This window comes from Pistacia vera, unplaced genomic scaffold, assembly GCF_008641045.1.
Source record: "Pistacia vera cultivar Batoury unplaced genomic scaffold, PisVer_v2 Contig1247, whole genome shotgun sequence".
Lineage (NCBI taxonomy): Eukaryota > Viridiplantae > Streptophyta > Magnoliopsida > Sapindales > Anacardiaceae > Pistacia > Pistacia vera.
This window is the reverse complement of record NW_022195301.1, coordinates 57,712-80,562: the sequence shown is the minus strand read 5'-3', so window position 1 is coordinate 80,562 and position 22,851 is coordinate 57,712. Positions and strand designations below refer to the sequence as shown.

Here is a 22,851-nt window from a genome sequence, read left to right as displayed (position 1 = left end):
TATCTGTTGCCTTTTTGCCTCAGAACTATACTAGATTGTTGTATCAATAATTACCGACCATTTACATTTAGTGGTGTTAAGATTGTTTTAATACCTAGTGTAACAAATTGTACATTGAAAACGTATCGGAAAGGTCTTAGACTTATAAAAGAGAAGAATCCTTCCACCTAACAAGTTAGCCTTTTGAGTGTAATACTTCCAACTCGTAACATTAGTCGAGATTCAAGACGTCTCTCATCAGTCATCCTCTAATCATCCCACCTTGCTTACTACAATACCTAACATGCTTTTGATGATAGATCCTCGCGCACAAGCAAATGCAATAACAAAACGACAACATCATGTGGATTCCAAATTCGAGGGCGAATTCCTCCATGTTGGGGGGGAATGATACAAACCATATTATATTAGGATTATTTAGGAAAAGAGGTTTTATTATTTTCTCATTTTTAGGTTTTCCTAATTTTGTTTTTCTGTTTCTATTTTGTTTAGTAGTCTTAATTTGATATTAATTCTTGTTGTTTAGTTCCTTAATAGACTTAGGATAGTAATACCTATAAATTGAGTTGTTTTATAGCCTTAAAGGCATATTTTTTTATTCAATAAAATTGTTTGTTTAGAAACTCAAAGTTTTGAGTTCTTTTTATTGTTTCTTGGCAATCTGGCGTGAATGGACGATCATATAACCGACTACAAATTTACTTATTTATAGAAGGGGAAGACTAATGAGAGCCGGAATTGGTACAAAGTTGGCCAAATCAACCACAACAAAGTTCCAAAAACAGGGAAATTTAAGATGGTTAAAATGATTTTTAATCTAGTTCTTGATCTTGCGTAGCTTAAGCTTTTGTTTATAGAGCACAAAGCAGTAGGAAACCCAGTCTGTTCTTCGGAGATATTTCAACAGCTATAAGACCCTTTCTAGTACAAAAGTAATAACAAATTAATTAAGATAAACTCATGTATTGATAAATAAGTAAACAACCACCACTGATAAATAAAAGATGTTTTATCATAGCAACAGTGATTTACAACCAATGAACATGTCAAATTATCATCTGAGATAAACAAAGAAGAATAAATGAAAATCACATAAATGTATTATTTTCTACCATTATAAAATGTGAGTCAAGCAAACTGGCGTTATCTCTATCAAAGTTCTTGTTAAGGTCCATTCAACATTCACCTTTGGTAATCCAAACAGAGCATATATGTTATTGCAACTCATTAACTTTCTAAATCACTGGATTCAAATAAATTAACAGTTAAAGAGTTTGCAGTAACCATCATCAAATCACAGTAGTATACAATAGCGTAACCAGCAAGAATATGCAATTTATCCATGAAGAACATGAACCATTCAAACTATTAAGTGAACTCAGAAAGCCACAATAATAATTGTGAAGGATTTTTGGGTCATCCAAAAAGTACAAATTTGTGATGAAATTTGGAAACAGAAATCTAAAGAGATTGAGCCTTCAATCTACCTTTTGCACAGAACTGAAGATAAATGATTGATTAGTTGTGAGCTGTGCCATACAAAGCAATTAGCAATCAGACGTCAAAAACCTTCAACAAGAAAAAAAAAAAAAAAAAAAACACCAACAAAAGGGAATGTGTCAACAAAAGTTTGTAAATTCCAGTTCTAATCATCCAACATAGTTATAACCACCCATATTTCAGAAGAAATGCAAGCTAAAACAAATTTGACTGATATTTGTTCCTATCATGCAAGAGGTAAAACCATAAGAATAATATGAAATTCTGTTGGATACCAGTACATGGTCGGCCACCTGAACATAACCACCAGTTTTCCAGATTTGTAGTCAAATACCAACTTGTTGAAATGCATAACACATTATCTAGACTTCTCAATGCCCTCTCAAACTAACCTATTTCACAAACACGCACAAATAAAAGAAAAAACTTGATTCTGAATTGCTAGTCTCCTAAGTCCTACTGGATCATATAATAAACATAATTCATCAGGTCACTTATCTGCTTGATACTCATAAAGCTGCTGTGCACAATCTCTTGAGTTCAATAAATGTCATTACTAGTTCTTCTTCATCTCTCAAAACCTTTTCATCAAATAAGAAATAAAGTTTCAATCCAATGCAAATTTGAGCTCAAAATGAGTCAATTTTCTAACAGTATCACATTTAACAACGTAGTATTCTAACTAGAAATTATCTTATTGTTCTTAATCATATCCACGACTTTTATTTAAGTTGATCTCCAAAAACTTGGGCATAAGTCAAAAATAAAGGTTATAACATGTATCATGCAACAAAGGATTAAAAATATTTAGTTCAACAAGAATGTCAAAGTTTAAGAAAAAAAAACAAAGTAACCCCCTTAACCTGTACTCGAGCAGATCCACAATCTGATTTTGACATCTTAAATTCTTCTCTAACTTTGGAAGCTCAATTTTAATTTTTTCAGCCAAAGACATGTTATCTGGGACTGGATGGAAATACTGCATCAAACATATTCTAAAACCATATATAAAATTACTAAAAAATCTATATTATCAGTAACAAAACCACTCTTCCTTCAATATATGTTCCTTGGAAGACGCATCATAAATTGGTGTCTGATCTAACTGACCTAATATATCAAGTCCTGGCCTGAAATGCAATAACATACAAAAATCATTACAGGAAAAACTGAATTCGCCTAAAAAGACTTCCACAAAAAGAAATTTAATGATGAAGCAAACTCACTCTATACTTCTGGCTTTCTCATCACTAGAAATCTTTGAGTTTAGCCAAGCTCTCCCTTAATCTCCGAATGGAACACCAGCAATCGATACTCTCTCCTCTCTTTCATTTAGCTCCGCCAGTGGAAATCCTCCTGCCTATCCTCCCCTCACAACTTCTTCAACTATCCCCCAATTCTCCATAGCTACATTTCACAAACTCCGTCCTCATAGCTTGCTATCTCAAATCTCTCCTCCCTCATCTCCTTCCCAAACTCCGACGCCGGAAACCTGGGTCCCAATATCACCGTACTCCGGTCTTGTGGCTTCAGTTTCAAAAGATTCTTGAAAGCCGACAACGACAAAAACAGCAGCCACATTGCCCTCAACACTACTATCACTACTACTATTTGATCTCATTTTTTCTAAACTCTCTCCAATTGCTCAAAAAGAGAGCTTCCACTAGGTTTCGGATCGCTGTTTGCGTATCTTTGTAAATTTCTTGAAACGAGGACGAATGGTTTGGTCCCGGGTGTGTGGCACGGAGGAATGCTGCCGTAACTCGGCGAGATTCTTTCTGATCTCTTCGAGCGAAGCTGATTCGGAGGGAGCCGCTCTAAAGAACGGCGAACTGGCAGCATTTTGGTTCTGTTGTAGCTGGGACGGTTTCTGCGGCTTGCTTTGAGATCACTTGAATAAGAGTGTTGTGTGAAGATTGTTCGGAAGAGGAGTCGTTGTTGTTGTTGCTTTCAAATGATCTCATTTTCCTTAAACTCTCTCTAATTGCTCAAAAGAGACCTTCCCCCTAGTTTCCAATCGCTAGTTGCGTCTCTTTGGTAAATTTCTTGAAACGAGGACGAATGGTTTGGTCCCGGGGATGGTGGCACGGCGGAACGCTGCCGGAACTCGGCGAGATTCTTTCTGAACTTTCGAGCGAAGCTGATTTGGAGGAAGCTGCTCTAAAGAACGGCGAACCTGTAGCGTTTTGCTGCTGTTGTAGCTGGGACGGTTTCTTGCGGCTTGCTTGACATCACTGAAATAAAGTGAGTGAAGATTGTTGGGAAGAGGAGTCGGTGTGTTGTTTTCAATGATCCATTTTCTTAAACTCTCTCTAATGCCTCAAAAGAGACCTTCCCCCTAGGTTTCCAATCGCTGTTTGCGTCTCTTTTGCAAATTTCTTGAAACGAGGACGAAGGGTTTGGTCCCGGGGATGGTGGCAAGGCGGAAAGTTGCCGGAACTCGGGAGATTCTTTCTGAACTCTTCGATCGAAGCTGATCGGAGGGAGCTGCTCTAAAGAAAGGGAAACGGTAGCGCTTTGCTGCTGTTGTAGCGGGACTGTTTCTTGCGGCTTGCTTTGACATCACTGAAAAAAGAGTTGAGTGAAGATTGTTGGGAAGAGGAGAAGCGTGTGTGTTGTTGTTTTCATTGTTGTCGTTTTGGGAAGTTGAGAGAAAGGTGAATGAGTATGGGTTAGAGAGGGCTCCGGGTTTGCGTTTACAGAGAAGAGAGCCATCAAAGAGTGAGAGTGATGAAATGGAGGCTAAGGTTTTCAAAATGAAGGGTAAAGAAACGAGGGTTTAGTGGCTTCGGTTCGAGAGTTGGACCGGGAATTTGACCCGGTTTAGAGAATTATTGTAGATAAATTTTTATTTTAAAGTTTATAAAAAAATTATGTAATAGAGTAATGCTCACCCAAATTTTACACCGAATTTTTGTACTGATGAACATAGCAACTAGTTAGACGCAATCACATTAGAGTCTTTCGTGAATGAACGACCATCCAATATTTATGGACGTCCATATTTAATGGAATCTTGTTCATATTATATGAACGGGTGTCAATTTACTCCGTCTAATTTTTTTTTTTAAATAATGGACGCGTTTATTTACTATGGACAATCCAAAAAATTTTAAAAGCAAAAAATTGGGTGTCCGTGATTATCAGACAGTCGTTCACTTATAATGGACACCCTGTCTATGAGAAAATAACAATGGACTTCCGTTTATATAATATGAACGGGAGTCAATTTACTATGAACGGACGTTCACCTAGAATAGACACTCATTTATTGTTTAAAATAAAAAAATTTAAAATAAAAATTATAGACGTCCTATATATTATATGAACGGAGCTCCATATTCAATGGACATACGTCCTTTTAGATGTACGCTTGTACATTGTTTAATTTAAAAAATTAAAAGTAATTGTTTAATTTACTTTGAATATAGATGGACGCTATCTTCATTCAATTTTTCTCTATATTCAAAGTAATTGGATAAGCTTAATTAAATTTTTGTCTATATTCAAAATAATTAGACAAGTGTCATAAGAATATGACACTAACTCAATTAGGAGGAAGACTCAATTTTGTCTATATTCAAAGTAATAGGCACTAACTCAATTTGTTAATATTAAAAGATGGACGCCCATCCTCTTATACAATTTATGCCAAATTTTTTTAGTTTAAACTATAAACGGGTGTTCATTCTAGATAGATGGTCGTCCATATAATATAGACGAGAGTCTATTTCAAATGAACGGTTGTCTAATAATAATGAACGGTCCTCCATATTTGATGAACGACTATTCATTCGTAGAATATTTGTTAACGTGATACGTGGCTCGTCTGATTCAGTGAACACGTTGTTCGGTGTCAAAATTTGGTGTAAAACGTCAGTGTCCGTAGCATTTTTCTTATGTAATATATAAGATCAAAATTTGAAATGTTTGATTGTGTTCAAGATTATCTAATGCAAGTAATATTTATCATAAATAATGGTGGTTTAGAGTATCTATCTTAACTAAGTAAATTTTCTCTAATTATATCTATAAATTAAGATTATATAATTTTAAAAAGTAATACTACACATATAAAAAAATCTTATAAAGATTTCTATATAAAATCATGTGGGCAAAAAATTATAAAGGTATAAATATGATGAATTTGACTTTTTGTATATCAGATCACTCTGTGTAAAAATGTTAGATTTTTTCCTACACCATATCACTTTGTTAACTGGGCAAGCATCAAATTTGGAAGCTATATCTTTGGCTTGCAGTCTGGGTTAGAGCATGGTCCTACTGGAAATAGACTACTTAGATTGTATTAAGGCCTGCAAGAAGTAAAATGTTTTTTTTGGGAGATTGATGGAATTGTGAGATATATTCACAATCTAGCCTACAGATGCTCCTCATTGGGTTTCAATGCACCAGAAGAAAAGTTAATTTGTTAGCTCATGAGGTTGCTAGGTTAGCAACATCAGATTCTCTCCCTATGAATTGGTTTATGTATGTTATGTCTGTTATGGAATGGAAGTTTCCTTCAAAACAATATATATAGTGAAAAGAGTAATTTGCCCTTCTATATTTTAAGAGAGCTTGGATGACAATAGGAATGCGTTTGGTTCAAAGAATGTTGGATTACTGAGAATGTTATATTAATGGAAAGTTAGATTACCTTAAGGGGGCGTTTTGTTGGGGATAATGTGGGATTACTGGAGTTATGTCATCTTATATTATTTAATTGCCACGTTTTTTTGTCAAGTAATATAAGATTCCGGTAATCTTCAAATGCCATATTTGTTACTGTTGGTAATATTGGAGGTAATCTGATTACCTCAATTTTCTTAGGTATTCTAAGATTACCAGGGTAATCTTTTTTTTTTTTTGTTACAATTCTATCCCATATTAATAAAATTTTAGGACAGTAATGCCCTTATTTTTAAATTTATTTACATGAATATGACTTTTACTTTTTACCCCAATTAATTAACTTTTTGGACAAAATTACCCTTAAATTCAAAACAAATTGCAGCCCACCCAGGCCACCACTCCCACCCCCCTGCCGCCGGCAACCACTGCTGCCAGAATGACGCACGGAAGGTCGAAAACGACCCCCGTGCGTCACTATAGCCATTCCGGCCAGATCGTGACAAATCTGGCCGTTGATGGCCATATCTAATTTGGTTATTGACGGCCAGATCGATGGCCGTTAACTGATACCTATCTTTTTATTGATGAGTATTGATTAATGTATAATTGAATACTTTATGTTTTTATTTCATATTTTGGATTCAGCATTTGCAAATAGGTAATTTAATTTGTTTTTAACACAAAGAATACAACAACAATACCCAAATAAAAGAAAAATATAGCATGAAATTATATGTAAAATAATAAATATTTGAATTTAGGGACTTAAATGTAAAAAATTGAAGAATTTAGGGGTGCATTTGAAAATCAGTTTGAAAACCGGATAACCGAACCGAATATTCGGTTCGATTTAAATCCAGTTTCTCCTATAAACTGGACCGATTTTTGTTTACATTTTTGTCTTTACCGAATAATTGGTTCGGTTAACTGGATTATCCCGCCTCTAACCAAACGCCCCTAGGGGTTATGTGAAAACTTTGACTTTTGGAAATTATTTAAGGGGAAATAATTTTCTCTCTTTTATTTTTATAGTTAAAATAAAAAATCGATAACGGAAATTGAGAATAGGCAATACAAATAAAAAAATGTTTAATACCTCTGTATTAAAATCTTACCGTATAGAGATTTTATATTACGTTAGTATTCTCTATAATAACAAATCATATCATATAATGTCTTTAAAAAATTCATTCATATAAATACAGTTTAATACTATTCTATTCAATTTTAAAGACAGTCGTATAAGTTTTTATATTTATCATTCATTCTATGACACAAGAAAATGTCAATCTAAGAACTGAAAAAAAAATAGAATAATTTCATACTATACAAGAGACATATTGATTTTTTTTGTTGATTCTTCACCAAATTCAAACAATCTTTGGGTATCATATTACTTTGATGTTAAACATGCAAAATAGTAATAATACTAATAAAAACCTTCCAATAAAAATAAAAACAAACTTTCATACTTATGTATACTGCACTTAGATGATCTTTACAAGCAAAGCTACACCGGAGGCGTAAGCTTGATTGTTATCGGAACCCTAACTGGGAAAAAAGCTCTAGTAACCCTAACAAGGCCACGGTCAAGACCCCCCCCCGAAAACGGACGCTCAGCCGTAATTTGCTTCTTCTCCTCCTCCGTCAAGACCTTTGGTTTACCGCTCTATTGTCCATTCTCATGAATTGAAATTTCAAAGTAACATGGAGATATTATCATAATATTTTTTTTCTATCAGATTCTAAACGAATAGGAAGAGAACAAGAATCAGATATCTATTATGAGTTTGAGACACGATAGGATACATGGTTTGGAGAAGATACGAAGTTCTGAAATCTGTCGATTGGTTCATCCAAATGACATTATATCTAGCCATGGATTCCAGTGCGAAGCTAGAGAGCTTTATAAGATCAGGAAATCGTTTTATGAGAGAGAGGACGAATCACTGAAAAGAGGATCCTTGTTGTTTGTTCCCGAAGGATGTGGAAGCTTGATAGTTGCAGAGGCAAAATTTCTTTAGTTTTATATCTATGAATTGGACTAATTAGTCGACGGCATGGGTGAAGACCATAATGTAAAAGCTTAAACGCCAAATGTTCAGTTTCATGTTCCTGATTGTAATAGTGAAATTAAGTGACATGTTATAGCTACCACCAGATAAATTGCAAATTCTGTTGAGAGATTTTTTTGTCTTTGGACTAGTTGTAGAGAGCTTAGAGAAAAGAGTAATTTTACACATATAAAGGAATCTTACAAAGAGTTATATATAAAGTGTTGTAACAGAAATTGAATGGAGGAGTGAATAACGAATACGATTGAGTTTGACTTTTTATTAGAGGTGGAATAAATGGGCCGGGATAGGCGGGTCAGCCCTAACCCGGCCCGCATTAAGGAAGGTTCAATCCAGACCCCCTAAAAGGCAGGTTGGGTTGAACCAGACCCGCATGTACTCCGTTAGGCGGGTCGGGTTTTAATATGGCAAACCAACAGGTTACTTTTTAAAAAAAAAAAAAAAACTGCCAACCTGCTAGGTTAGGAGTTTTCAACCCTGCGCCAACGGTCAACACGCCAGTTATAGGAAAAAAATTAAAAAAAATAAATAATAATTTTTTCTTGCAAATACCTCTTTTGCCCTTGAAATATAGTTGTTTTATAGCAGTTGGAATGGTCTTTTTCGTTATTTTCTTTTTCCATTCTTTTCTATAAATAGGCCCTAAACTCTCATATTTTCTCACATCCCAAATTCTCTCATTCTCTCATTTTCTCTAACGTCTATTGAAATTTCTCAATTATTCTCTTTGTTGTCAATTTGCTCTCATTTTAATTTTTATTAGTTTTTGCAATTTTCAATTCATATTTCCAAATTTCAATTCTCCTTCTTTAATTTTTTATTTCTTCTATATCAATTTTTTTTTTTTTAAACTACAATGGATAGATATTTACATCCCATCGATTTCGATGATGAAGGAAATTGCTATCCTAATTCCCCTAAATTTACTAACATAAATGCAGTAAATTCAAATAGTCCTGCTTTCACAGTCTTAGAATCTGATGCACCTCATAATATTCCTCCGATTCCTTCCCATGCTGCTACAGCTCCTGATGGTTCTAGAAGTCGTCCTCGTCCAACTTCACCTCAAGCAGAAGCGAGTTCATCAATTGCTGTCGAAACCAACGATAGGCCCACATCAGACATTTGGGTGCATTTCAATAAGTTTTACGAGACAGAAAATGGAGTTCAAGTGAAGAAAGCAAGATGCAAGTATTGTGGAAATATTTATAAAGCTGATTCAGGTAATGGTACTAGTACTTTAAAAGGGCATGCTAATAAATATATTACTCAACATGGAAATAGAGAAACCAATCAAACTCAAATAACTAATATGGATACTACTTAGCGTTATAATTTTGATGTATATAGAGAACAATTAGATTTATATATTACTGCAACTGATTAACTTATTAATATAGCTGCAGATAAATATTTTGAAAGATTTATTAAAAAATTATTTTTTCCAGGATTTAAAAGTTATTCTAAAACTGCAACTAGAAACAATTTAATAAAATTGTTTGGGAAAATGAAATTAGAAGTAAAAAATAAAATACATACATTTTATATTAGTGTGGCTCTAATCGCCGATATTTGGAGTGGTAGAGCTAAACAAGATTATAATTATGTGACTAGTCATTATTTTGATAACGAATGTAAATTAAATAAATCTTTATTGAGATTTAGATTAATGAATGTGGATCATAGTAGTCAACAAATTTATAATAAAATTGTTGAAATTTTGGAAGATTATGATGTTATTAATAAAGTGATAAGTTTAACTTTAGATAATGCAAGTGCTAATAGTACAGCTATAAATTTTTTTTTTAAATTAATTATCATTTTTATGACAATTTGAATTTTTTTACCAACACTATGCATGTCACATTATTAATTTAATTGTGAAAAGTGGTATGAAAACAATTAGAGATAATATTGATAGAATTAGAGATTTTTTAGCTTGGATTACTAGTAGTAATAAAAGAAATGTTGAATTTCAAGATGCTTATATAAAATCAAATATGTCTCCTAGAACTTTTGCATTAGATATGCCTGTTAAATGGAATAGTATTTATCTAATACTTGATTCATGTTTACCTTATGCAAATATAATTAGTTATTTTGTAGTAAATAATAGAGGTCCTCATTATTTGGTAGAAAATGATTGGCATATAGCTAAAAATTTTCATTCTTTTCTTAAAATTTTTTACTAATCCACTTCACAACTTTTTGGTGTGTATTATCCTACTAGTCTACAATTATAAAAATTTCAGATTTATTTAGAAAAAACATAAACAATGAAATTTTATGGGGACTAATAAAGGCAATGGAAAAAAAAAATTTAAATATTGAAAACCCATTCCTTTTCTTTATTGTTTAGATGCTATATTTGATTCTAGAATTAAAGTAGCAGGTTTAGAAAATGGTTTAGACGTATTAACTGAAAATTTACAAAACGAAGCATATGCCAATCAACTATGAGAGGTAAGAGAGTGTCTTGCTGAAGTATATTTGCAATATGAAAACAGATATAGGAGCCAGCAAAGAGGCGAAATACCCATGCATCAGAAGAAACAAATGAAGACTTCAACTCTTAAAGTGCACTTAATAGGTTGAAGAGGACTCGAACCCGAAGCACAACCTCCTCTTCAAAAGCACCAACAACGAATGTACTGTCCTCTATGCAGTTATAGAGTAATGAGCGTCACCAATATTTGGGAACCACCGAAGTGTTACCAGCAGATCCATAACAAATAGCCAACTTTGATCTCTTAGAATATTGGAAAACCAAAAAATGTATTTTTCTAGTATTATCAAGACTTGCCTTGGATGTTTTCGTTGTTTATGTCTCAACCGTCTCATCCGAACAAACATTTAGTGCAAGTGGAAGAATTTTAAATGAAAGGAGGACTAAACTTTCACAAAAAATTATTGAAGTCCTCACATGTCTTCGAGATTGGGAACGATCACGCCATCAGGATCAATACAAGGTTGTCGACGATACTTTAATAGAATTATTTTAATTTTGTAATATAAATTATACGGATGAGGGAGGTCCTAGTCAACCCCAAAATTAGTTGTTTTGTAAATTGTAACTTGTAAATTAATTGTCAATTATTGCACTCTTTTTTTCTTACCAAGTTTTTGTACCATTGGGTTTTTCTAGGTAAGGTTTTTAACGAGGCAATAATTGTTGTAATTCTTATTTTATTTTTTGATAAATGAATAAATTTAATTTTTCTTATATTACAATTTTATTGTATTAAAATTGAATTAATATTTGAAATGTTAACAAAAAAAAAAAAAATTAAATTAATTGAATTATTGATATTTGAAAAGTTAACTAAAAACAATTACACAAAAGAAAAATTAAAAAACAAAAAAAAAATGTGGGCTAACCCGGCCCGGCCAGCATCATAACCTGCCAGGTTAGGGTTAGCGGGCCGGGCTGGGCCAACCTTTCTAACCAAGAGGCGGGTCGAGTTTGTTGGCGGGCCGGGCTATCACCACTACTTTTTGTATTTACTCTTCTATTCATTTTCTGCCATGTCACCTTGTATAGAAATATTTGTAAGTTTTTTTTTTTATATAACTAGTAGTATTGTAGAGGAAATACAAACCAGTCTATGAAAAGTACAATAATGTTAAAGGTACAAAGAAATTTACAAAGATTTCTTGTATAAAGAGTGATGTAGCAGGAGATGAATGGAAGAGTGAATACAAAAGTGAAACTCATATTCACTCTTTCATTCATCTCCTACCATACACTTTGTACAAAAATCTTTGTAAATTTCTTTGCACCTTTAGCATTACCCTAAAAAATAATCTACCAATTTTAGTCGATCAAAGATCCCTTATGCATCATGACCAAAAACAAAAAAAAAAAAAAAAATCTTCATGTTTGTTGAAATAAAATAATTAAATAACGAATCTAATATTATGGAAGGGCGAACGACATGCACCACCCAAGGTTTGAAGTAAAGACAATGTGGTACCCAGGTAGTTTAGAAAAGACAAATGAGTATTTTTGGCCATTCTCTGTTAAGGATTTCCGTCTATTAAGAGGTAACACTGCTTAAAAGACTAAAATGCCCTTAAAATTTTGCCATGGCAATTAATAATTTTTTTTTTCTTCTCTGCCATTCTGGTTTCCATTTCTTCTTCTCCATCATTCTTTTTTTGCTTCTTATTTTTCTCTTCTCCGTTGGTCTCTAGTTGATGAAATAGATGGACAAAATTGCTCTTTTTCGTTTTCCTTCTTCTTCGCCATTTCGAAATCTTCATTAATTGAATGGATTTCATTACAAAATCCATTAACACGCTGACAAACCAAACCCTAAAACTAACCACCAAAATCTTCCTGTTTTACCATTTGCTGCTCTAGCTGTTGGTTTTGCATATTGGCGGCAAAGAAAAGCACGAGGATATTTCTTTGATTTCTGTTTCAGGCTTTTCCTGATGCCCTGTTTCATCAGTTACTCCTAAAATGGCTCGTCCAGACCATGAAACCAAAAGCGGCCAATCCAAAAGCCAAAGTAACTGTGGGTGAAGACGGCATCTCTTACGTAATCAATGGAGCGCCATTTGAGTTCAAATACAGCTACAAGGAGACACCAAAGGTGAAGCCACTAAAATTGCATGAACCGTACGCACCGTTTGGGCCCACCACGATGTCGCGATCGTGGACTGGGCAAGCCCCATTGCCCGCGAGTAAGAAAAAGTTGAAGGAGTTTGACTCGTTTGAATTGCCGCCACCTAACAAGAAGGGAGTGAAACCAGTGCAGAAGTCGGGTTCCTATTTGCCAGGAAGCGGACCAAGGTACGTGTCATCGAGGGAGGAAATTTTGGGGGAGCCCTTAACCAAGGAGGAAGTTGAGGAGCTAGTTCACTCGTGCATCAAGTCAAACCGGTAGTTGAATATTGGTAATTCATTTTTATTTTGTTTTAGATTCTGTTGTTGAAGACAAAGCTTACAATAATGTTTGCAGGTAGAGATGGTTTGACACATAACATGTTGGATAATATTCATTCTTATTGGAAATGGAGGAGAGTGTGCAAGATTAAGTGCAAAGGAGTCTGTACAGTCGACATGGACAATGTGTGCCAGCAATTAGAGGTTTGTTCATCTTGTTGCTTAAAGAATATGATAATTTTGGGGTGCTTGGATATTGTTGTTTGATTAGTAAGTTGTGTCTATCTTTCATGATTTGGCAGGAAAGAACAAGAGGGAAGATAATTTATAGACGAGGAGGGGTGTTATACCTTTTTAGAGGCAGAAACTATAACTACAGGGCTCGTCCGCGTTTTCCTCTTATGCTGTGGAAGCCTGCCACTCCTGTATATTCGAGGTTGATTGAGAGGGCTCCAGAGGGTCTAACACCGGAAGAAGCTTCTGAAATGCGCAAAAAGGGGAGGACTCTGATACCAATAACAGAGGATCAATCAGTGGTGGGTTGAAGGAGGATATATTATGACCAAAATGGCAGTGAAGCACTAATCTGCAATGATAGCGAAGAGGAAGCAATTGAGGAAGAAGAGGAGAAAAGAGATTTTGTGGATTCTTAAAATTTTATTCTTAGGTTGGTATAATCAAACTATCTGACGTGATCTAAATATTGTGTGTTCTTTAGGAAATCAGAGAAGTTTGATGAGTTGATGGTTGGTACTGTAGAGGAGGCCCTAGAAAATAAGGAGCAGAGCTGAGCTTTTTAGATTTTACTTGGAATGTAGCTTGTTCTTAAGTTCGTTAATTATGGACTTCTGTAACGGTTTTTTCTAGATGAACTTTTATCAAGTGAAGTTTTACTAGTAGTAACACAATTCTTGTAGGAATTTTTGTAAAATTCAATGCCCTTGGTTGCTTGAGTCAAATGTGTTCTGAAGTTTATGTAGCCTTCTCTGTTTCACAATGGTCTGTTGGTGTTGGTTTGTTTATGTTTAGGCATGATACTTGACCATCATTCTTTAACTCATTGTTGACCACCATAGTGAAAATAAGGGTTTACATTCTTTCATTGTTAAACTCACTGGCTCAAGGGTAATGAGAAAAATGAAGTCTTTCATTAATACAGATTGCCTATGAATTTCCTTAGAGCAAACGTCGTCTGTAACGGATTGAGACGCAAAAAATTGTAACCTGGAAAAACTTGTGTTTCAACTACAAAATGAAGTTTACTCACCCTTAATTACATAGGTTTACTATATGATAGATTATCCAATATCTTGGTGTACACAAAAATACTAAAATGTATTTGCAAAATTAAGTAAGCAAAGATTTGTCCTTGTATTGATAGCAAAAGTTCAAACTGAAGGTATACAAAAAATGCAGCACAACTAAAATGTTTAATTTGTGGCTGAAGCAATTGACAAGATGCTTCTATTAGGATCTCCAAAAAGTTGCGTAAGTCTTGAAGTGTGGCATAGTCCTCTTTGAAAATCTTGAACAACATGGTGTTTGTGGCTTCACGAATCTGATGATTGGAAAAGTGCAGATAGACAAAGAGATGCTACACCATAAACAAACAACCATTTCTTATTGTTAAAACCAAATCAAAATGACAAAGAAAATCATCATCAAACACAAACCCACCAGTCACCCAATTTTCATACCACAAGTTAACCTGCTGCTGCAGCAAACAAAAAAACCACCCATTTGCATCAATGACTTGGTTGACCTATTAAAATGAGTAAGAATAAGGTTAGTGACAGTAAAAGGTAATAGGCATAAATAAAAAATGGTTTAAAATAGTTTTAAGTACCCCTTGAACTTGAAGCTTGTGACAAAATTGACATCTGAGTTGAAGAAGGCATTGAAGATGCTGCAAACTGAGCTGCTGAAGAGGGTGCAGTCATTGTGCGCACAAATGTTCGTTACAAAACGAAAAAAAGGAAATCAATATTAGTATGATAATCATTGGAAAAAATTATGATGAAATGGACATTTTACTATTACCTTCTGCTTTTTTCCTTTATTTTCATTTGCTGGATTTTTTTTGCAAGACCTTTTGTTATGGCCCATGACATTGCAGACACTACATCTAAGGGTAGAAACCCTTTTACTTTTTGGCTCTTCAGTTGGGTCTCTCCTTCTTGACTTGGGAGGTCTACTAGGCTTGGGTTGCTTGGTTGGTGGCCAGATTTTTTCATCGCTGACCTCTGGCCAGCTGGTCTTGTCGAGGACATAGTGGATCATGTCTGCATAAGTTTGCAGGTACATTGGAATTCTAAGCTTTTGATCAACATGTTCTTCAAAGTTGGAGACGTTTCTGTGTAACAAACAACTTATAGCATGAACACAAGGAATACCCGATAGCTGCCACATGCCATAATCACACACCTGGTTACCCAAAACTAGCACATGTTTTCGCTCTTCCTTGTTATCAAACACCTCAAACTCATCAGATCCAGGGTACTGAACATTGACATTTCTAGTTGATTCAATCAACTTGTTAATCTTTCTATGAACCACTGGTGGAAGAGGTGTAACCCATTTTGTACCGGCTTCAAATCTACATTGTAATCGTTTCATCACCCTACATCGGTAAAGCTCAAGTAGACCTAGTATGGGAAGTTCTCTATCTTCACCCAACCATGAATTGAAGCATTCACTCATGTTATTGGTAATGTGGTCTGACTTCGATGTTGTGTCAAAGGCATGTCTGGACCATTGGTCCGGTTCATTTTCAAGCAACCATTTGTATACATCCTCGTCTACATCTTTGACCATACCCATGACCTCAACAAAATTTGTCCTGTTTGCTGCCCTGCTCACTTGCCAAAACAATTTCCTTAGGTGAATCCTAGGAAAATTCTTTCTAAAGTTAGCGTACACATGCCAAGCACAAAATCGACTCCTTGCATTTGGCCACTTAGCTTGTAATGCATTTAGAATACCCTTTTGCCTATCACTCATGAATGTCACATGCTCTAAGTCACCTAAGAAATCATGCAAGAGTCAAAGAAAGAAGCCCTATACAACTTCCGTTTATGTATCTCCAAAAAATGCACTCTTCCTAATTCAGCATCTAAGGGCTTAACACAACAACCCTTATGTGACCGAATAAAGTCCCCCATCTTCTCGGCAATCCATGTAGCTGAGGCATCCGGATTGTTATAAACTCTAAGGCATGTGTGCGTATGTTCATATTTCCTAATCTGGTACGAATGTTTGTCAATCATTAAAGCTGCATATATATGGAATGGACAACCCTCTACTTTACACACCGCTTTGATCCTCCGCTTTTGATTATACACCCTTCTCACTGCAAAGCCTCTTTGAATTATGTAGTCCTTTAAAACCATCCTAAAATGCACAATACTTCTAAAAACCTGCCCTACCTCAAAGTAAATTTTCCCATCTACCCCATACTGAAACTCATTTGCCTCATATTCCTACTCATGCTGTTAACTATATCGTCATCCTCACTAAACCCCAAACCCATGAAATCGTCACTATTTTTATCGTTATCAGACAAAATTCCAGCACTTTCAGCCCTTTCATCTCCACTTGCTACATTACCCCATTCATTATCACCAGCCTCACCATCAACATTCCCAATTGCACCACCAAACCCACTACCTATTTCATCTTCCTCATTGGAGGCATCACTCCAATGGAAGTCATCGTCACAGAAACCTTTGCGGTGATTTTCTGTTTCATTGTCATTAGGCTTAATAGGGTTCAGTTCAGGCAAAGGTTGCAATGATTCCAAACTTTGTACCGGGAAAGCATCAATATACAACCTAATGTCCTTCAACCATTTCGACCCATATTGCTTGAAAAGAAATGTCACACCCTCATCATTTTCTATTAAACATGTCTTCCCTAACCACGGTAGCTTAGCCTCTATCCTAAACTTCTCATTAGGATATAGTTGAACCATCTCATTCTCCTCTGCAACACATTTTTCATGTCCTTTATTAACACGATGTAGCTAAATTCATCAGGGTCAACATTCTGCATCTCACAATCAATACCAAACAATTGAAATATCAAATTAAATAGTTGCGGCTTCATCCTGCAAAATGAAAAATTTATATGACAAGATATTCATGCTAGCACTCCTAATAGCACAATCAAGCAAACCAGCCCCACCGTTTTGCTGGATTTTTCTTTCAGTGTAGTAAACAAGTCTCACTCCAGGTTATCCATAGTATATATTGTGAAAAAGGCATTTTTTTTTCCCTAAATACAACAAGAGCATGAAAGTAAGTTTATGTTAAGAAGTAGAGTTTGTTCAAAATCCTAAATACAACAAGAGCATTGATTTCAATTACTATCAAACAAATCCCATTAACACCACTTTACATTAAACAAAAGGGGAAAAACAAAGACCAGTCACCAGTTCCCTCTTTTAGTTTTATTTCTTCCTATTGATTTCCAGTTTTATTTAGTTTCTAGTCATTGGCTACCTAAAAACTTATTATATTAGATATAGAATAAAAGTAATTGAAGAAACAAATTCTGAAGATCTTTGCATGTCCTTCTCTCAGAGTTATCAGCAACATTCCACAATATAAACAACCTTAACAAAAATATCACCTGGCCTTATAGCTTGGCTTCACTGTCCACTTTTGATCTCCACCACTTTCAAATCCTGTGAACCAAACACAAACCGACTTAGTACTGCAGTAAAATATTAAAAACCAAGAACAACATCTTTCACAGTCACTTTCACTCAGAAAATATTTTTCACAAAACCTTACACGCATACACAGTATCAACGACAACCAACAAACCATCATACAACTTTCAATAATCGTCAAAGAAAAAAAAAGGCTGACAAATATTTACCTACTCCATTAAACCTTCGCTTTTTGCTATTCGGTCGTCGATGCTTTATCTACCATCAACTCGTAAACAACCCTACGTCATCAAATGTTGTTGTTGTTCCTTATGTCGTACGCCAATAATGTTGCTTCTCAATGTTTTTTCCCTTCACTCGTCGCAAACAATTTTCCATCACTCTGTCATGCTCGTCGGCTTTAACTCGTCCTCCCCTGTCACTGGTTCATGTTTCATTGGTTGTTGTCGATGGTTTCATTCAGGTCGTCGTCGATAGTAGCTGTTCAGTAGCTCAGAGCCTCAAACTCTAGACAAAACACCTTCCTCCACTTCCTATCTTGCGCTACAATGGCAAAAAGAAAGAAGAAGAAGCTCAACCCAACTACACAAGCGACAATGCCAAGACTTGAAGAAGGCGGTAATATTACATAAGTGCCTGGAGAAAAAGCCACAACAAACAGCCACGAAAAGCCAATAGACTTTCATTTATTCTTCTTTTTTTATTTAATGTCAATTGTTAAGGACACATGTCAAGCCCCTAAGGAATCTTCCAAGAGAAGCTTCTTCCATTAATCGAGAAAGTTAATTAAAATTTCAAATTTGGCTGCTCTATATACAATTACTATATTACCCTTTAATAGACTGAAATTTTTAACACAGAATGACGAAAAACATTTATTTGTCTTTTTCAAATTATTTGGGTACCACATTGTCATTACTTCAAACCTTGGGTGGGTGTATGTCGTTCAACCTATTATGGACGAGACTTCTTCTCAAGGGGAGACAAAGCAATCTTGTATGTTACATATTATACTTCAATATAATAAGAGTAAACGACTTTTTTCCACCAAATAATAATTTAATGATACTTTTCTACCTACAGACTTTTAAAATACCATTTTACTACCCAAATTTATATTCCGTGTCCTATTCTGGCATCGTTGCGACCCCACACCACTACCATTCTCTTTCCCGATCATCACTCACCAAAACCCCTTAAATCCTACTCTCGTTGACCCCACCAATTGCCGACAATCGAGCGATTAGGGTTTGCACAGCCGCCCCTCCCAATTCAAATTCTAATCAATCCCAACCACCAAAATCCAATCTTCCACCATCAAAAGACTCATCGTCCTCCCATCTTCAAAAGCCCCATAACCTAGAACGAGTTTGTTTTCTGTTCGCTGCTGAAATATAAATTTGGGTAATAAAATGATATTTTAAAAGTCTGTGGATGAAAAGTGTTATTAATGCATTATTTGAGTGGAAAAAAGTCGTTAAAAATAAATGCATACACAATTCCTTAAAATCGTTGAAATGGTCGTAAACATATGAGCATAAGTTGTTTTTTCTCTATTTACTTTAATGTTTGACTTCGAAAATTGATTTTTAAAATTAAACGTAAATATTATTCTTATACCAAAACCCAAAATCAAGAATAACATCAAATTTTATTTGTTTGTTTTTGTTTTTGTTTTAAGAAATTATAAAACTACACTCGCAATTTTTAAATAAAGTTAGACGATAAAATTAACACAATTACGAGAACGTTGATAGTTTCTTAAACAAAGGGATAAAATTATCATTATGTTTAGCGTAAGTACATATATTTGTATTTATAATAAGAGTAAACGATTTTTCCCACCCAAATAATGATTTAATGATACTTTCTCACTTACAGACTTTTAAAATACCAATTTACTATCCAAATTAATATTCTGTTTCTGATTCTGACATTGTTGTGATCCCACACCACCATCATTCTCTTTCTCGATTATCACTCACCAAAACCCCTCAAACCCTACTCCCACTGACCCCGCTAATTGCCACCAATCGAGCAATTAGGTTTGCACAGTCGTCTTTCCCAAGTCAAATTCCGATTAATCTCAACCATCAAAATCCAACAATATTCCACCACCAAAAGACTCATCGACCTCCCCTCTTCAAAAGCTCCAATGGCCTAAACTGAGTTTGCTCTCTGTTCGCAGTCAGAATATAAATTTGGGTGATAAAATTGTATTTTAAAAGTTTATGGGTGGAAAAGTGTCACTAAGCCATTATTTGGGTGGAAAAAAGTCTTTCACTCTATATAACAATTAGAAAAATATGTAAGTGTATATATTGGCCAGACAACATCCCCCCACCCAAAGTTTGCCTTAAAGACAATTCACTACCCATAAAGTTTGAAAATTATAATTACCCACTTTTTGTGAGGATGTATTAGTGAATTCTGTTATCTGACATGTACATTAACTGTAAAGATAAAAATACCTTGATTGTTTGACTTATTATATTATTTTATTAATTTATGTCAGTCAACAAACTCAATTACTTATATACCCACCCTCTATGAATTAAATTACCACCCTCTATGAATTAAATTACTAATATGCCATCAACTATTTCTGAGATATAAATTACCCATTTGTCCCTTTTATTTTGAAATATTGAAGTCACCATTGAGATTTATAAAATTTGTAACATTTAAAATTACCAATTTGTCCCTCTCTAGGTTTGATATTTGTCTCAAGTGAGAATTGCCACTGGTATGACGCAAAAAAATCAGGATTTTTTCTTTATCTCCAGACCCACAACCCAAAAAAAAGATAAATCACCTACTGCTTGGCCGCCATGGGAGGAGAAAGTAAAGAAGAAAATTAACTAACTGCTATAATCGACCAGATCATGGCGAAAGAATGCGATTGTTTTGTGATCTCACCTGATATGCCATGATTTGGCCTTGAACCGCCACGATCTAGCCCATATCATGGTGGACACCGTAGGTTGTGGCAGATTTAGAGCAACAAATCCGCCTCGATGCGATCTGGTGCTCTGAATAGTAACCATTAACCAAATAGATCATAGCTGCTGAATTTGTTCCCAATGGCTATTATATTTTGTTATGACTTTGGTCCCAAATTTTTTTGGGTTTAACCAAATCCAAGACAGAAGAAGAAAGAGGAAAATAAAGATATGGAAGAAAAAAGAGAGACAAAAAAAAGAGAGGAGGAAGTGAAGAAACATAAAAAAGAAAGAGAAGAGAAGCGAAGAGAATGGAGATAAAATATGAGTAATGCTATGCAACTTACAACTAAGTCGTATAATTAGGCATACAATCAGGTATAAAATATACAACTAAGTCATATAATTAGGCATATAATCAGGTAAAAAACATACAATTAAGTCATATAATTAGCATATAATTAGGCATACAATCAGGTAAAAAATATAGGATAGGGTAGATTACATGAATTTTGTAAAATTTTTATCTGATTGTATAACTCAATTGTAAGAATAAAGTCATATAATTAAGCATACAATCAGGTAAAAAATATAAGATAGAATAATCATTTTACATGAATTTTGTAAAAAATTTGTCTGATTGTATAACTCAATTATAAGAATAACATAACTCAATTGTAAGAATAGCATTATTCATAAAAATACGTAAAGGAGAGAAAAAAATATTTAGGAAGAAAATTTTACGAAATTCATATAAAATGATTAGTTTATCCTATGTATTTTATATTTTGGATTTTTTTCAATTTATATTATTTTTTATCTACACATTCTAGCCCATTGACCATGTAGCACACATTCTCACCCAATCTAATCGGGTCAAAAGATCCGACATAAAACGGGTCCCAATGTCAACCAATTTTAATTTCTCAATGTGTAAATACCATTTTTTATTCTTTATGAAGGTCATGCCAAAACGTTTAACAACTTGAGACAAACAAAACAGATTAATCTATGCACATGCCATGAATCATATTTTACAAATTATGCCACCCACTTTGTATTAAATAAAAATATTTGCTTGTCCATTATATATATATAGTTTATAAATATTCGACATATAAATTTTATATACAAATTATAGACTTATGTAATTTATAATTCATATAAAAATGATGCTTTTATCAGGTGATAAACTGTTTAATAATGTAAATTGAGTAATAACTTAATTTACCCAAAATAACTTTTAATTTAATATTTGATAAACTAGAAAAATCATATAAAAAGTTTCTTTTATAATAAAAGGATATTAATTGGCCCGAAATATTAGAATTTGGAATCTAATCTTGACAACAACAAAAAAGAAAACAAAAACAAAACCAAAAAAAATATATATTTACTCTTATCATGTGATAAATTGTTTATTTTATTTTCTAATTTTTAATATTGCTAATATTTCTGGTTCAATTATTAGTGTGGGCTTTTTACTGAATTGAAAATATTAAAAAACAAAAATTCACTGAATTGAACTATGCTCTATTGCCTTGTAAACTCTGGGTTCTGGGTAGATACAATCTTTGTTTTCATTTTTATTCTTAGTTCATTATGATTTGTTGTGATCTTTTGTTTTCGGAAAAAAAAAAAAAAAAACAATTATATTTAAATCTAATTAAAATTTCTTGCTTAAGGTATCATTTAAGAACAATTATTCATTTAAGCACATGAAATATATTCTCATTACAAGTATTTCGTTTACAAAATAACAGTAACATACGTTAAGCTATACGACAGTAATAAAATTTTTAATTATGTCTAAGTAGGTTATTTTTTAATTAAAATTTTTTTTTCAATTATTATGTCAATACATTATAGGATCCGCTTGGAAGTTTTTTTTTCATTAGTTTTGAAAGGTTTTTAACTAAATCTGGTTTTGAAGTATTCTAAACCATTACTTGTCAAATTTTTTATACACTGGTTTTGACTGGCTCAAAAATCCCTCAGAACTAATATAGTATATTTTTCAAGATGTTTGGTTGGTTTTAAACTTTTATTCCACAAATACCCTACCAATATAAACTATCCCAATATATCAAAAAAAAAAAAAAAAATTAAACATATTATACACGTCTCCAACCATAT

The 22,851-nt window shown here is 33.9% G+C and overlaps 1 protein-coding gene and 1 long non-coding RNA gene across 2 annotated transcripts; one reads left to right on the top strand and one right to left on the bottom strand.

The window, feature by feature from the left end:
* Window positions 1–3,561: 3,561 nt before the first annotated feature.
* On the top strand, window positions 3,562–13,646 carry LOC116119087 (CRS2-associated factor 1, chloroplastic-like). Its single transcript, XM_031405041.1, is given in 5 exon segments — window positions 3,562–3,709; window positions 4,147–4,247; window positions 12,638–13,112; window positions 13,178–13,305; window positions 13,404–13,646. Coding segments are annotated over 5 exon segments (1,095 nt in total).
* Window positions 13,647–14,581: 935 nt separating this feature from the next.
* Window positions 14,582–15,161, bottom strand: LOC116119064. The gene is made up of 3 exons (XR_004126280.1): window positions 14,948–15,161; window positions 14,799–14,863; window positions 14,582–14,695 (listed from the first exon to the last, which is right to left on the bottom strand). It is a non-coding gene; the product is annotated as an uncharacterized LOC116119064 (long non-coding RNA).
* Between the last annotated feature and the right edge of the window lie 7,690 nt (window positions 15,162–22,851).